Source organism: Gossypium arboreum, chromosome 2 (genome assembly GCF_025698485.1).
Source record: "Gossypium arboreum isolate Shixiya-1 chromosome 2, ASM2569848v2, whole genome shotgun sequence".
NCBI lineage: Eukaryota > Viridiplantae > Streptophyta > Magnoliopsida > Malvales > Malvaceae > Gossypium > Gossypium arboreum.
This window is the reverse complement of record NC_069071.1, coordinates 114,046,292-114,063,472: the sequence shown is the minus strand read 5'-3', so window position 1 is coordinate 114,063,472 and position 17,181 is coordinate 114,046,292. Positions and strand designations below refer to the sequence as shown.

At 27.8% G+C, this 17,181-nt stretch overlaps 2 protein-coding genes across 2 annotated transcripts; one reads left to right on the top strand and one right to left on the bottom strand.

Moving 5' to 3' along the window:
• Nucleotides 1-385: 385 nt before the first annotated feature.
• Nucleotides 386-2,306, bottom strand: LOC108466481 (organelle RRM domain-containing protein 2, mitochondrial-like). The gene is made up of 4 exons (XM_017766844.2): nt 2,054-2,306; nt 1,886-1,954; nt 1,075-1,187; nt 386-889 (listed from the first exon to the last, which is right to left on the bottom strand). The coding sequence occupies exons 1-4, from the start codon at nt 2,184-2,186 to the stop codon at nt 833-835; spliced, it is 372 nt and encodes a 123-aa protein (XP_017622333.1). The 5' UTR covers nt 2,187-2,306; the 3' UTR covers nt 386-832.
• A 1,526-nt stretch (nt 2,307-3,832) lies between these two features.
• LOC108461738 (histone H4) lies at nt 3,833-4,338 on the top strand. The gene has a single exon (XM_017761665.2). It carries the CDS (start codon nt 3,927-3,929, stop codon nt 4,236-4,238), a length of 312 nt encoding a protein of 103 aa, XP_017617154.1. The 5' UTR covers nt 3,833-3,926; the 3' UTR covers nt 4,239-4,338.
• Nucleotides 4,339-17,181: the final 12,843 nt, after the last annotated feature.

Genomic DNA, 17,181 nt, shown 5'->3' with positions numbered 1-17,181 from the left:
TAATCAAAATAAAAATAAAAATTATAGATCTAATTCATATTCTTCAATTGAATCATTCCAAGTTCTTATACTTTTCAAAATTTGAAAATTTAGTTTTGACACAAATGCCACCGCTAATCTATTAACTAATTTTTAGTGAGTAATGTAAAATAATAAACCGATATGACATCACATATATGATAATATGTTTATTGTATCAGATTTTAGAAATAATATAACTTAATAAATTTAACAATTATGATTTGACTAATAACAGAGCTAACAATAACCAAATTAAAATATAACGACTAAATCCACAACTTTTACAAAGTACAATTACTAATAACAGAGTTTAACCCAAGTTAATTTATAGTAGATTATTATCTGAGAAAAACCCGTAGGAGGCTTTTGAACTAACAATGACCCAATTGTGTCTCTCTTTATAACCGATAGTAAGTTAATCCCATTACAATGAATGTGCATCTGAAAGGTAAAACCGACGAATGTACAGATAATATATCTTATGAACCATACCTTGCATGGTCTAGATTTTGCAACACATTCAACCTTTATAAAGAATGAGCCCATCATGCAGCAAACAAGAATCACCCAATTCTCCACACACTACTTGAGCTCGCAAGTGCAACTCTAAAAGAGATGAGTCTCCTGAATTTATGTCTGTACCTCCACCTTATCATACTAATCATTAACAAGAAACAGGGTAATGCAAAATTTACAACATAATTTGAACTTGACACTACAAAGAGTAGAATCAGAGCATATTCATTAAGAGGGTATCTTTAGCTAATGTGTTTGATTTATCATCATGAGGTGGTAGCTGATTGGTCGACTGTCAAAGGGTATCTTTAGGTTTTGCATATTCTGTGAATATCACCCTTCCATCGAGAAACTGCAGTGGCAAAAAACATAACAAAGATAGTCCATGGAAGTTATTTGACATCGAAGTTACTACAGAAATGAAGTTGATAACTAAAAACCGAAAACATGACCACCAACAGTTTCAATAAACAAAACAGAATCTGATGTTGTTGTCTCTAAAGATGATGATAGCACTCAGAAGAAAAACAGACAAACCTGCCCATCCATTCCTTCCATTCCCTTTTTTGCATCTTCTAAATTAGAATACCTCACAAATCCATAGCCTTTGGAGTGATTTGAAAGAGAAGAGCGATCCGTAACCACTTTAGCTATAAAACACAACCAAACCAAAAACCGAAACAGAGAAAAACTTTTAAGGTAAGAGCTCAGTTGAACTAAATCACTACAAACATCATATTATTGCTCTTCGAAACGGATTATATTAAGGTTCAAATCTTAGACCAACTATAGTTTATTGAGCTTTAGTCTTAATACTAGGTAAAAATACATTACACGTCCTGTACTAGAAGTTAAATTGTATTTTGCCCTGTAATAAAAAAATGGGTAAATTAGTTCCTATGCATTAGATCAAGGAGCTGTTCTGTCAAGAATTTCATCTATTTGTAGAGTAAAAAACTGACATGTATGACGGAACAATCAGCAAATTAGTGACATTGGCTTACTATAAGAATATCATGCTAACATTCAGGGACTAATTTTTAACCGTAGAGATGGATGAAATTTAAAGTACATGAATTAATTTTGACCATTTTATGAGTAGAGGAGGCAAAATTAGTACTAATTTTTCCCTTCGTACTAATCTGATGATTGGAAAAATGGATTTGCATTAAAAAAAAAATAGTGTGAATTATATGATAAAACACTTAAAAATGGATTTAATACATATCTTCAAAATTTTCAAATATATAATCATATTGAATCTCAACTAATTCTTTTCATAATGTATACAATAAATGAAATCCAAACCCAAATCCAAATATTCAAATTTATTCGAAACAAAGATTACCTTGAATAACATCACCAAAATTAGCAAAAGCTTCACGAAGTTTCTGGTTTGTAGTTCTTCCGCTAAGACCTGCAAAAAAAAGAAAAAGAAAAAAAAATCCTATCTTAAGAATAATGATTGGAATGCAAAGATAGTTTTTTGATTAATTAACATAGCAAAAAAGATTACCAGAGACAAAAAGGGTCGTTGAAGGTGGAATTTGTTCAGTAACCCGAGCTGCTTTAGCGGCAGATAAGGGCCGATCAAATAATGAAGAAGTTGTTGACAAAAATCGACGCAAATTTCCACTTCTCAAAGCCATTTTTTCACTTTGCGAAAACCCAGATCGAAATGATTTGACCTTTGATATGCAAAAGAAAAGATAGTTTGTAGAAATTAAATTGAAAAACCCTAAACCCTAAAAGGTTTTTAATTAGCTAAATTAAACTTCACCTCAATTATTAAATGGGTAAATTATCAAAATAGTCAATTTTATTTGTTTCAAGTTACATTTTAATTATGTTTGAAATGTTACGTTTTAGTTGCTTACATTATCGCATTATAACATTTTAGTCAACGAGTATTTGATTTCAAGAAAAATTAGTCCACAAGCTCTCCTCTCTCGAAAAAATTAAATTGTTCAAAAAAATAAAAGTATAGGGACTAGTTTTAGTAAATGAAAGATATAGAAAAACTATGTTAAAAGAAATAGAGAAGGAAAAAAGAGGGAGAACTAGAAGAGAATAAAAAATAAAAAAAAAGTTAAAAAAACATAAAAGAAAAATTTAAATTGCTCAAAACGAAAAAATATGGGACCGATTGTATAAATTAACCTAAATTTTTTATTTGAAATGATGATTTAACATACTATGTCAGCTTATTGTTACACCGTTAATGGAAAGTAATAGGTCAATGACTAAAATGTTACAACGCGATAACGTAAGTGACTAAAACGTAAATTTCAAACATAAGTAACTAAAATGTAACCTGAGACAAACAAAAATGACTATTTTGATAGTTTACTCTTATTTAAAAAATTACCTCAAAATCGAAGCAATGTCGTTTTAGTTCTTGATTCCTTTCTTGCTATGTTGTAAATTTATGAAAATTCGATGGGTAAATCACATGTATCTATGACATATTTTAACCATTCATTAACCATTAGATAAATGGTAAGCTACATTTGATGTCATTACACTATTAGTAAGTTTATGCTTTAATCACTCAACTTTAAAATGTTACAAAAAGGTCATTAAACTATTTAAAAGTTTTTTATTTAAGTCACTATGTTGTTAAAATCGCTGCTATATATAACCTTCTCTCTTTGTATCGCCTGTACCAATTGAAAGCTCTCTTTCCCTTTTTCTTCTACAGTTTAGTTTTTTTTTTTTTATAAAACAACTTTAAACGTCATGAATCAATAAAGCAAAATTTAAATAACTTTCATTTTTGATATTTGACACTAACCATTAGATCAACTTAGATCTAATGTATGTACTATTTGTCGATGAGTATTGATCCAACGTACCAACCGCTGAATCAATAACTTAGAGCTCACTAGCTGGAATTAAAAAAAAACTTAATAACCTAGTGATTTAAATAAAAACATTCAAATAATTCAATGACTATTTTATAACTCTTTGAAGTTGATTGACTAAAATGTAAACTTACCAATAGTTTAGTGACGTTAGGTAAAATTTACCAAAAGGAAAATACTACGGGATATATTAATTTCAAATTAAGGGAGCCGTAGATGAGAAGTGAATCCACGGTTCAAAAAAACACACTACGTGAATCGATTCACTAACCATTAGATAAAAGAACACTCCTCTTACATTTCCCAACCAATAAAACCAAAAGCCACGGATCACCAATACTGCCGTTGGATAACATTCCAATCCAACGGTCAATATCCTTTCCGCCATTCATAACCCAAAAACACACAATCCAAGAAAACAAACCACCCTATTTAAATCCCATTTCATATCCTTCCCTCTCAAGCATTCAAGCAAAAAGAAAAAATCTCAATTCCCTCTAAAAAAAAAGCTTCGATTTTTCAAAAATGTCAGGCCGTGGAAAAGGAGGCAAGGGATTAGGAAAAGGAGGAGCTAAGAGGCATCGGAAAGTTCTCCGAGATAACATTCAAGGCATCACTAAGCCGGCGATTCGTAGGTTAGCTCGTAGAGGCGGTGTGAAGAGGATCAGTGGCCTGATCTACGAGGAAACTCGTGGAGTTCTCAAGATCTTTCTGGAAAACGTTATACGCGATGCTGTTACCTATACGGAACACGCTAGGCGTAAAACTGTTACCGCTATGGATGTTGTTTATGCTCTCAAGAGACAAGGAAGGACTCTTTATGGTTTCGGTGGTTGATTTTGGGTTTTAGGGTCTTTTTTGTTGTAAATCTTTCGTTGCAACTGCTTGTTGTAGGTTTTTCTTTGTTTGGATTAATGTATTTTCGTTTCGATGAAAATTTCGCTCCGAAAGCTAATTGGGTTTCTAAATATTTGACATTTGAAATTTTGAAATTTTAGGGTTCGTCCGAAATTATGGGTATACTCGATTATATGCATTCCGATTTCTTCGAACAATCTGCTTATTGTCGTTAATGATCAATGTGGCAAATAAATTTATTAGCCTTTCCCACTAAAAATCTTTGTAGATTTGAACTGTAAGCAATTTAGTTCCACAACCTTTTTTTTTTCAATTTGGTACTTAAAACTTTTTTATAGATTCAATTTGGTATCTAAATTTATTACTTGTTATATAAATTATGCAAAATATTGTGTTATAATTTTGTTATGCTCTTAAATTGAAAGAGATTCATTATTTTCAGTTAATTAAACAAATAAAATTAAAAGTAATTGAAAATCTAAAATATAAAAAGTTAACATATCATTTGTCACTTGTATATCATACGTCGATTATTTTGTTATCTCAGTGTAGTAGAGTAATGTAGTAGAGTAATTTGAAAAACAAAAATAAGTACCAATTTAAGAAAAAGAGTTAAGTTCAGGTATTAAATTAAATTTCTTAAAAGTTTAAGTATCAGTTTAAGAAAAGTGTCAACTTTAAGTTTAAATTAAGGAAAATTGTTAAGTTTAAGTAAATTGGACCTAAAAATTTAGATATTAGATGTTATATTAAATTTAAAACTTAAATAGTTTTCTTGTCGATCTTTTATAGTGATGATTAGATTGATTTAGGTTGAAAATAAAAATTTAATAATCCAATGATTTAAATAATTTTTTTAAATAATTCAATAACTATTTTTAATTTTTAAAATTAAATAATTAAAATATATATTTATAAATAATTTAGTGACATTAAATATAATTTACGTTTTCTTTTTCTTTTTATTAAAATGTTGAAGTGGGCTAACTTTAGTGTCCTTCATTGTTGGAGTTGGGCCTTCTCCAACTTGGAAAAACTAAACCTTTGTTTTCCAACAAGAATTTGCAAACTTTTTGTTTCTTGATTTCTTAACAAATAAAGAAATGTCATTTTCAGATGGTTTGAAAGAGTTGAAGTTTATTAAATATTAAAAAAATTATACATTTGTTGATATAATGTACTTAGTTGGAGGTGGTGTTGCCTATGGGTTGGGTCGGGCCAAGTAAAAATTTTAGGGCTGGACTTGAGCTTAAAATTTTGTCTAAACCTAGTTCGAATAAAAAGGTTAAAATTTGAGTTTGGCCCATCCTTATTAAATTTTTTATATAGAAATAAAATTAAAATATAATATATCGAGAACAATAACAACATTAAAATAAATGTTTCCTAATAAATAGAAATTTAAAATAAAAATAGCTAAATAACACTAAGATAGTACAAATTAACAAGCAAATATATCTAAAATAATAGTAAATAAAATAAGAGTTATATAATATCCAAACAATAATAACATAATAGCAAAATGATAACAAAATAATGAAATAACAGTAAAAACCACCAGTAGCTTTTTTTTTTCTGCAAATTCAGGCCAGGCTCGGGTCAAAAAAACCTTATTTGAGGCTTGACTCATTTAAAAAACTGGCCTTATTTTTTTTGTCAAAATCTATTTTTCAAGTCTATATTTTTGCTCAATTTTTTTCACTTTTTAAGTGGACTTGACCTGACCCATGAACAAATTGAATTGGAGGTGGGTGAGACTTTTTCTAGTTTAGTTGTTGAAGAAATTGTAGTTTAGTTGTTGAAGAAATTGAGTAATCTTGAAAGAGAATTGCAAAAAGAAATGAATGTTGCAACGAAGAAAAAACGATCATCATATGTGAAAAATTGTCAATACCAATAGTTTCATCACATGCTTAATGAATTTTCAAAATCAAAACATTTGTCAACAAAATGGTAAAATAGTTCAACCAAACATTGCACCATATGAAATTGAATAGAAATTCGAATGCTAGTGTTTGGTTTGGTTTATATACAGTTTTATCAAATTCCATTCCATTTTGATTTAGTTCAAATTTTGATTCACAAAATAAACATCGATAATTATATGAATCAAATAATTTTTCTTAAAATTAAAATGATAAATCGAACTGAAAATACTATAAAAAAATTTAAATTGAATTTAACCATAATCTTAATTGAAAAACTACAATGTCAATTGTTAAAATTACAGGCTAGCCTGATCCGAGATATAGATTTAAAATTTTGCCTCGTTGAATATTTTTCTTTCCATTTTTTAGATGGTAAAGTTGTGTATTTATGTGATATGATTAATGTTCATTGATGTGATATCTTAGGTAAGTTTCATGCCAACATGTTCTCTACCCTAGTTTTAACATGTGTATATACGATGGAGGTTTGCCTATGCAATGGCCTGTGAGCCCACATCATGCAATTTCATGTGTAGGTGTGAGTGCCTTATCTGCGAACCCATGATGTCAAGTGAGCTCGATGTGTGAACCGTGTAGAATCCGACTTGAACTCAATCGGGTTATGGGTCAGTAATAATAAGTATCATAACATGCCCAAACTCACATGTATTTGTAAATAACTAATTCAAGCCCATTTTAAACCCGTCAATATTAATTTTAAAAAAATAAATTTATATTAATTTTTATTTTTATTTTTATTTATTAAAAAATATATATACTATTATAGCTTTAATTTTTATATGTTATAAATTACATAATATAAAATTTTAAAAATTTTAAAAATTTTAAAAATAGATCAAAATTAATTTTTTGCTGAAACCCATTTTTCAAACCTAATATTTTTATTCAAATCTTCTTAATTTTTTTTAAAATAATCTCATTATAAATTATCATCATATCTGCTCTTTTTTACTCAATACCTAGAACAATTCATAGCCCCTCCCCAACTCATGAATAGAAGAATAATGCGCTTCAGTACATTTGAATACACGTCCTCCTGAACTAAGATTCAATTGACAAACCCAGTTCTAATTAAAATCTCTAGGCGTAACGCATAGTTGATGAAGAAAGATGAAATTATGAAATGGGTTGGGATCAATGTACGAGGGAAAAAAAAGAGTGGGAAACATGATTATTAATAATGTCATTTACCTACTTAATGCTAAGCAATTATACGTATATTGAACAAAAGCAAAGACTTTGTGGTTAATATTAAAAAAGGAAAAGAAGCTAATCTCTAGTAAGTAATCATTGAAAACGTTTTGAAATTAAGAAAACATTGTAATAGAAACTAGAGTAAATGCTGTCAAAAGGTAGCCTCACATAAAATATTAATACTCCATAAATAGACGATAAGGAAGATATTCAAGCGATTCAAAAAATTGAAAAGTAGCAACATGGTTCATATGTGATCCGTAATATCAATGAACTTCTCTAATATGATTGGACAGTTCGCTTAATATATGTTTTCAAAGAAGGCAACAAGATAACATATGGTTTGACAAAAATGACATTTTCAAGATCTTTGGGCAAATTTATATTCATACAATTCCCGAATAAAATTCTTCAATATCTGCGTTTGATGTAGTTTAAACTCATTTGACTAATTATTAAGCTTTTAATATAAAATTTGATTGGCATTAACAACATCAGAAAATGTCCACAGAATCATCATATAATAATAATAATAATAATAATAATAAAAATAAAATATTTTATTCAAATTTATAATTAAATATTATTTTCGAGTTTCATCCTTAAAGACTTAAGAAAATGACGTGGGAATCTCTTTATTGTTCTAATGGCCACTACATAGATAATTAATTTGATCTTATAGATGAATACAATTTAATAATTAATTTTTCATTGGTAGTTTACAACAACAAATTAGAAGATTCATCTGTTTTTTAGGATAAGAATATGAAGTCATTTTGTAACAAATCATTTACTTTTATTATTATTATTTTCTTCATATGAGATCAAATTTGGTGATGAGGTAATTTTTATTTAAACATTGAAGAGGGTTGACTATACTCCACCCTTAATCAATATTTACAAGAAATCAAATAAACATCTTTATATAGACACAATATTTTATTATATTTAAGCAATATAGGATATAAATATTTATATAAATTTATAATCTCTTACCTTTTTATTCTTTAAGTGATGTGAGATTCATTGCCCCAAATAACATAAAACTTGAGACTAAATTTAATACCTAAAAACTAAAGACAAAAGCTAAACTTTGTACAATCATAAACACTACGAAAAGTGAACCCAGTGTGCTGGCCTCATAGCAAGGGTGTTCACTGCCTCAAGTGTGACTTGGGTAGAGGCGAATCTAGGAGGGTTGGCAGGGGCCCCGGCTCCTCTAAAATAGAAAATTGTTGTTTTGACCTTTTAGGAAATTTTAAAATTTTAAAATTATAAAAATTTAATTTAATCATTTAAAAATTATAAAGACTTAGACTATTAAAAATTAAAATTTCATTTCGGCCCTCCCTAAAAAATTTTTTAGCTTCGCCCCTGGGCTTGAGTTTCAGTCGCGCTAGTCGTGTTGCTGTTAGAATGTTGCCCTTCTCATATAATTCACCAAAAGAATAATAATAAACACTAAGAAGACATATTTTCCAACAAGTTAATGTTGATATTCAACATTTCCCTCAAATTTGAGTACGTTTAAGTATGTATTTTCCACTAATTTAAGAATTTGGAGTTTATCGTAGTTTAAAATTGTATAAAAAATTCTTAAATTACTTATAATAAGTAAAATTATATTACTAAATCGAATAATTAAATTGTTAAAATATTGAATTATAAAATATTATCAAACTCTATAAAACTAATTTAGTTTTACAAGAGTGAATTTTCTCTACTTTGCCCGTAATTTTTTTAAAAGAGTTTTTCATATAAAATCTATATGTTCTTATTTTTTATTTTCTTATTGTTTTGTGATCGTTCTACTGCTATTATCGACGTTTATTATAACAACTTTCGATAAAATTTGAACCTTAATGTTCAATAGACATTTTCAAATATGCCAAACTATTTTTTAAAATATTCTATTGGAAAGATCGTATCTATTAGGGCTGTTCATGAAAATTTCCCCATCAATTACATTCTTTGTTATAAATTTCGATAATTTTAAGCCAAAGAATAATACATTTGATTTTTATATATAATTAGATAAAAAGTATGATTAAATTTCATTAAGCCATTTTCATTAAGCCATTGCTTTTACACCATAGAGTCTACGTTGTAATGAAATGGACCTCAATCAATGGCTTTAATCCAAGGTTATTAGCTTTTGTTTTAACACTATGGACAAATTGTTGGATTAATTTTGTCCAATTTATGACCGTTTATATTCTGTCGGCCTCAAATTCGAAAAATTAATTAATAAGCACTATGAACGATGAAACATTAAACTTATAATTAATTGGATGATTCATGCACACGTTTTAAAGTACATTAATTAATGTTATTTCATAGGACCCGTTCATACGTAGAAGAAATTACAGCGAAATTATCATACATTTTCAATGCAATCATTCATAATTAGATAAATTAGATGAAAATTACATTGACGACCAACAAATTGTTTACTCTATACCTACATTCGGATAATTGAATTTGAGTGTAATTACTCCTAATTATATATATGTGACATGTTTGGGTAAATATTATAATTAGTAGATACTATTGGATTGAGTGTAATTAGAACATCTGAAGTACGCTTTTCAATTTTTAAGAAAAGTGTGAGAATTGGGGTAATTACAAATAATTGGTCTCAAATCCAATTACCTTGTTGTTCTAAACGTCGATAATGGTAATAAAAATGATCACAAAGTAATAAGAAAGAAAAATAAGAATAAGCAAATTTTATATGAAAAACTCTTATCAGGAAAAATCACGAGTAGAGAATGAAAAATTCACTTATATTGAAAAACAAATGATACAAGAAGAGTTCGACTATACCTATTTTGCCTCTCTATTTTATTTCTTCAACAAATATCGGGATTCAGGTCACACAAATCTAACATACCTTATGACTTTTCAAACATACGCTTTAAGTTTAAAAATTTAATTTAACAAAAATAGAATGTTAGAGTAATTAAATAAAATTAAATAGCTTAACATATTAATATATATATATGATGATGATGATGATGATTTAATTTTTGATATTTAATGATTTCTTTCTCAAGTATTATTGATTATTTTTTATAATAATGAATATTATTTTTAGAATTTAAAAGTACAATTCATACTACCAATATGGTATATGGAATTATGATGTGATTATATTCTGTCACCTAAATACGTCTAGAGAATTACGATTTATACAAACTAAACTCTTTTGAGACTCGTGATTATCCTTTCCAATAATTTTTTCTCCAAAATTCAAATATTTTATATACCATAAAATTCAACTCCTTTTCCCTTTCGTCTTAAATCACACTCGAAACCGAAATCTAACCCAACTAAAAATTCATCACTTAAAATGGATAGATGAATTATTGATCTAATCCCTGGATTCATGAAGTCAACTTTACAATTTAAAGAACTTTCATGATCTAAATGTAAAGAAAATGCAATAGGACCCCGCCCCCCCTCTCAAAAAAAATGTGGTCTAAACGAGGCCATGGAAGCACATGTAAATGCAAATATAATGGTCAAGAAAATGACACATAGAATTATGGGTAGAAAAATGAAAATGCCCCTCCCAATTTGAACGGTGTTCATTTTAGTTAGGAAAAGGTATCTTCCTGCCCTTTCTAGTCAATCTATATGAAGAAATTATAAGCAATTATTTGAAGTGTAATCATGGCTTTAGTTTTTGTGGAATTGAAGCTAGATGTGACTCTTAGAGGTTAAGTCAAGGGGTAGTAGTGCATTCCCCTCCCTCTAGGCTTTTCATTTAGGGTTAATTCGGTAAAAAGTTATAGAGACTCGTACATTAAGAGTTAGATTGTATTTTATTTTGTTTTCTCAAAAAATGGGTAAATTAATTTTTATATGTTAGATTAAAGAGCAAATAAGTCATTTTTGTTAAAAAATTCATCCATTTCTACTATAAAAATTCATCCATTTCTACTATTAAAAATTGACGTGGCTGACAAAATAACCAAACAATAACATGTGGTGTGTCACATGTACCTCATGCTAACATATAGGGACCAATTTTTAACAGTAAAAATTGATGAAATTTTTTTACAGAAGGACTGATTTGCTCTTTGATCTAACGTACAAGGATTAATTTGTCCATTTTTTTAGTAGAGGGGCAAAATAAAATCTGAGTCTCAGTACAAGAGCCTCTATGGTACTTTTACCGGTTAATTCCATCAAATAATTCTTATGATTCAAATTAGGCACTAAATGCAAGTTTTGATATGACATAGAATATATTTAAAACATGTAGAACTAATTTTAAACACATTTACTCCTACCGCACGAACAACTTAGATTTGATATGTTAAAAAATAGTTTTTGTAAGTGCTGAGTTAATTGTTTGTTTAGTTAAGATTTAAGAAACAATTTAATAACAAATAATAAACACAGGTGATTGTTTACGTAGATCGTATTCAATTCTACATCTAGAGAGCCTTTTGTAGAGGGAAATTCACTATAATCTTCACAACACAAGAGATGATTTTAGAGCAACTAGACTCAAAAATGCTACAACCTCACTCGCATACAATTACAATGAAGAACTCTCTCCCCAATGTGATAGAGAATCAACTTATCTTCATTCTAATTTCCCGTTGTTGCTATGACATTTGTAACTTCATGTTTGACATGAATGCTGATGAGTCTTCAATCTTTATAACTGACATGCGTTTTGAAATTTCTCATTTCTTATGATTATCATTTTTTTATTTTTTAAGGTATCTATAGGAGCGAGCCTAATAATTAATCATTTACATTTTATAGGCCTAAAAGAGGATAGATACTGATCACGAGTTTTAAAACTGTTCCATACCCAAGATGAGGATCGAATCCTCAACCACTAGTATGTGTTCAACTTTTTTTACTCGTCTCCTCCCCAAGTTGAAAAAAAGAAACAAAAACGAAAGCCAAAAAGCAAGCTTGTTAGTGTGTGTTAGCAAGAGATTTTCGTGAACTAAAGATCGAGTCAAAAGACTCACGGATGAAAGGATACTTAGCACTAGCTTGCCTCACGTTTTCCTTCATCTTTTCATATAAATTATTAAATATGTTTAGTTTAAATATGGATACATTTTATATACTAAACATAGGTAATTGAATCTTGTTCATTCATCTTCAAATTGATTATGGATATAATTACAATGAAACCAATTTATTTATTTTTTAAAATCTCATTAACTACCCATAACCTCTCTTTAACCCATAAATAGGAGGATAATGAACTCAAACTCATGTCTTTCTACATTGACAACAATACTTATATGCCAATCGAGTTAAGACTCAATCAACAAAAAATTATTACTAATAAAATATATAAAGGTTTGTTTTAGTTTTCAAGTAAAGTTTAAAGATTTATTTAGATCTTAATTATTATAATTTTTTCTATAAATATATCCACAGTCGGTGCATGCCTATAGTATAATCACATTAATTTTTCCCTTTAAAAAACATATGGTTGAAGCATTCTTTTTTTTTTTTTTTTTGGGGGGGGGGGGTTCATAGTCATTATAAAGTAAATTGATTGTCAACGAATCATGAGCTGCATTTGCCTAAGCATAATTTTGATTCACGGACTTCTTGCCCTAAGATACCTTTCAAAATCATATGAAAGTATAGTTTTGTGGATAAATTTTGTTATTAGTTCCTGTATTTTGTATCTGTTGTGGTTTTTATTTAAATAGTAGCAGTTAAATTTAATTTTTAGTTATATATTATGTATACAGTTGAAGATTTAGTCTTTATTCTCTAATTAGAGCATTCTAGGTTTCTATACGTTTCAAAATTTGAAATTTCGGTCTTGATGCAAAAGATTTTCGTTAATCCATTAACTGAATCTTTAGTGAGTAATATGTGAAAATAATAAACTGACATAGCATTACGCATATAGTAATATGTTTGTCGCATCAGATTTTGAAAATACCAGAATTCAACTGAATGGATTTAATAATTATCATTTGGTGATGATTGAAATTTTAAATTTAAAAAGTATAAGGACTAAAAAGATCAAATTACAGTACATATACTAAATCCACAACTTTCACAAAATATAGAGACTAATAGCAGAATTTTTTAAAATATTGATAAAAAAAACCTTTAAAAACAAGTAATTATATCATTTGTAAATGAAAGATGCTTTCTTTTGCTTGAAAAGTTGGAGCAAACCAAGTTGCTTGCTTTATTTAAAAAAAACATAAAATATTTTTATTATTTAATATAAAAAGTTGAATTCAATACACAATAACAAAAGATAAGGAAAAAGTGAAAATAAAAACATAAACTATACTTTACAACTCATGTATGTCTATAGTTTTTTTTTTAACAATCTCATTATAGATTCTGATAATATCTAATCTTTCCCTAGAACTACTTATAACCGTCCTTAACTCATAAATAGGAAGATAATGCGCTTCAGCATACTCGAACTTATGTCCTCCTACAATGACAACTATGCCCATATTAGTCGAGTTAAGACTCAATTGGCGGAATCTTCGTATACTTTGTTGAGAAGAATAAGGTTTTATATTAAATTTATACTACTATAATAATTAAATTGGTGTAACTAATTAATTGAATATTAATTTAATTAAAAATATTTAAAAATAAAAATAAAAAAATTATTATAAGGGTATTTAAAAAAATCAAATAGCTTAAACTACAAGTTTTTTTAAAAAAACTCAAAATGGACGAATAGTTAAATCTGTTTGGTATATTACTTAAAATTAAATATAGAATATAATTAAATTGTTTGATAAATGTAAATTTTAAATTATGAAAATTTCGTAAAATCAAAACAAAATTAAATTAATTGAAATATTCTCCATTTATGGAATAAATAGCTCTTAATCTACTTATCATTTTCTATACATTTTTATACAAAAATAAATAAAATCCTATCACGTGATTTTTATTCCGAACTATCAAACGTGAGTTTGATTTAATTTTTTCAACGATTTATCAAACAATGCCTTAGTTACCAATGAGATCTTAATTTAATGGCAGGAAGGGTTTGGGAACTTTATGATCTGAGGTCCAAATACCTCTTTATATGGGTTAAGTCTAGATTTATTCTTGTGAGTTAGTTTGAGATTTAATTAGTTGTTGAGTTAGTTATTCACTTCGGAGATTATAATGATTGATTATGATTGTAATCATTGATATACTTACAAGTTTTAACTTTAAAAAAAACTTATAGCTTAATTATATATATTATATTTGCCAACTAAGCTCGTCGTGTAATGATAAAAGACTTTTATTGAAACTAAGTTTCGGTTGACATTAAATCTTGAGTTTGATCCTTGAAAATCTCTACCCTGGTAAAAGTACCATGGAGGCCTATATACTGAGAGTTAGGCAGCATTTTGCCCTCTCAATAAATGGCTTAGATCAAAGAGAATATGAAGTACTCACAGGTTTGGTTATTCTGTCAGTCAAATTTTAAACAAAAAAGACCAACTTACTCTTTAATCTGATATATAGAGACTAATTTTCCTTTTTTTTTAATAGAGAAAGCAAAATACAAGGTCCTCCATGATATTTTTATCCCGCTACCCTTTAAGCCCTCCATATTTTTTATTTGTTTTGTAATATGTTTGTCAAACCCTCCACTATTAAAATAAACAACTACTTCCAAAAAAAGAATAAACTCTAGAAATGGGCATTTATTTTTAAAGAGCATTCACATTTTAAAGTAAGGAAAAAAAAGAAGAAGAAGAGAGATTTGGTATATGCATTTCTGTTTTTGTTACATTCACACATTTAAGACATTATATGTAAGAATCAAGTGTGTCAATTCCTAGAAGTCAATTAATTTCCTATAAATAAACTGTCTTAAAACTTAAAAGGTAATGCCCACTTTTGGTATTTTTTTGCCGATTAAATATTAGTTCAATTAACATGAGTATTGTTGTTAATGTAAGAGGACGTGAATTCGAGTGCGTTAAAGTGCATTATTCTCCTATTTATGGGTTGGAGACAGGGGGCCAAAATTAAATTATCTATATATCTATAATTCTCTTATTTATGAGCAGGAGAAATAATCATCAATCTTGAATGTAGATAAAAAGAAATTAAAAGGAGCTAAAAGTAAATTATAAATATTTGGGGAGCATTAAAATAAATTTATTGTTTCTCGATAAAGCAAGAGGTGGCAATTTGAAATAATAGAATAAAAAGGGAAAACGTGTAAACAAAGCCCCTTTCCACACGCCAAGGAAAAATTAACTGCAAACAGCAAGAAAAGCTGGCATTTAGTGCATCATTTTTGTAATAAAAAAATTTACAATAATAAATAATAAATTAAATTAATCATTTCATAGTATTATTAAATTAAATTAAAATAAATCTAAATATAATTCAAACGTAATTTATACATGATATAAGTTTAGTTTTTAAACAATCTTATTATAGGTTCGATTATATTTGTTCTTTTCGATACAATGCTTAGAACTATTCATAGCCTCTCCTTAACCCATAAATAAGAGGATAATACGCTTCAGTACACTCGAATTCACGTCCTTCTGCATTGACAATAATATTTATACTAATTGAGGTAAAACTCAATCGGCAACTTATTATAATTTTTAGATTGTGATTTTTTTATGGTAAAATATTTTATTATTTAATGGTTAGTCAATTGGTAATAAGCGAGGAGTAGTGAGGAAAGTCCTAGTGATTGCAACATGTTTTGGTTTCATTACTAGAGATTTAAATTACTGATTAACTTCACCAAGACAACAAGAAGGGGAGACGTCTTGGATTAAAACTCAATTTGCTTGCAAAGTAAATGAATATGTCATTATTTTCTAATCAATCCTTTTACTCTTCAATGGATAGATGTTAAGTTAGAATGGAGCTAATATTTACCGATTTAATAATGATTGTCAGAGATTGTATAACCCGAATCTCGTCATTTGTTGAATAAATAAATACAGTGGCAAAATAAAGGGATCCGTATATAACTATTCTTCTTCTATTTGACTTTGATTAGAACAGAGTTTTTCAAAATTAGTAAATTTATCTTCCTCTGCCTGTGATTTTTTCCCAAAAGGGTCTCTACGTAAAATCTATGTGTTCTTATTTTTCTTTTCTTATTGCTTTGCGATTGTTCTACCGCCATTATCGACGTTTATTATAGCAATGATATTGTTGGGAGGGGCAGTTATGAACTTTAAAAAAAAATTATGGATTATAAATCAAACCTAAAACATAAGTTAATTATAAAAGATATACATAATGTATTTATGAATAATTTAGGTTAGGGTTGTCTCAATTATTATTAATTTCACAATTGCGATAAATATTAAAATTATACATGATTTTTATTTGATTCAATTTTCACAAATCACTCACAATATTATCGAATTAACATCATTTTACGTTGATATATTGCATACATAAACAATTATACTAATCAAATATGAAAATCGAAGTTAATGTATCAAATTGCACATCAAACTAAAGTTCATGTATCAAATATGAATATACAAATAATTAATTATTTAATGAGAAAAAGCCAAACCCTTTTGCAATATTTCCTTTTTCTATTGATCCACATGGCTTTATAGTGTGGCAAATAATTATTTAATCTTCATCAATGAAAATGAATGTTTTAACTTTTCATTATTTATATTTTAATCCTTACCATATTTATAAGAGTCAATGATTGTAACCTTTATCTATTATTTTTGTTTTTTAAATTTATTTATTTATTACTTAGTTGGATGAAGATATAGAGGAAACATGAGATACATTACAAAATGATA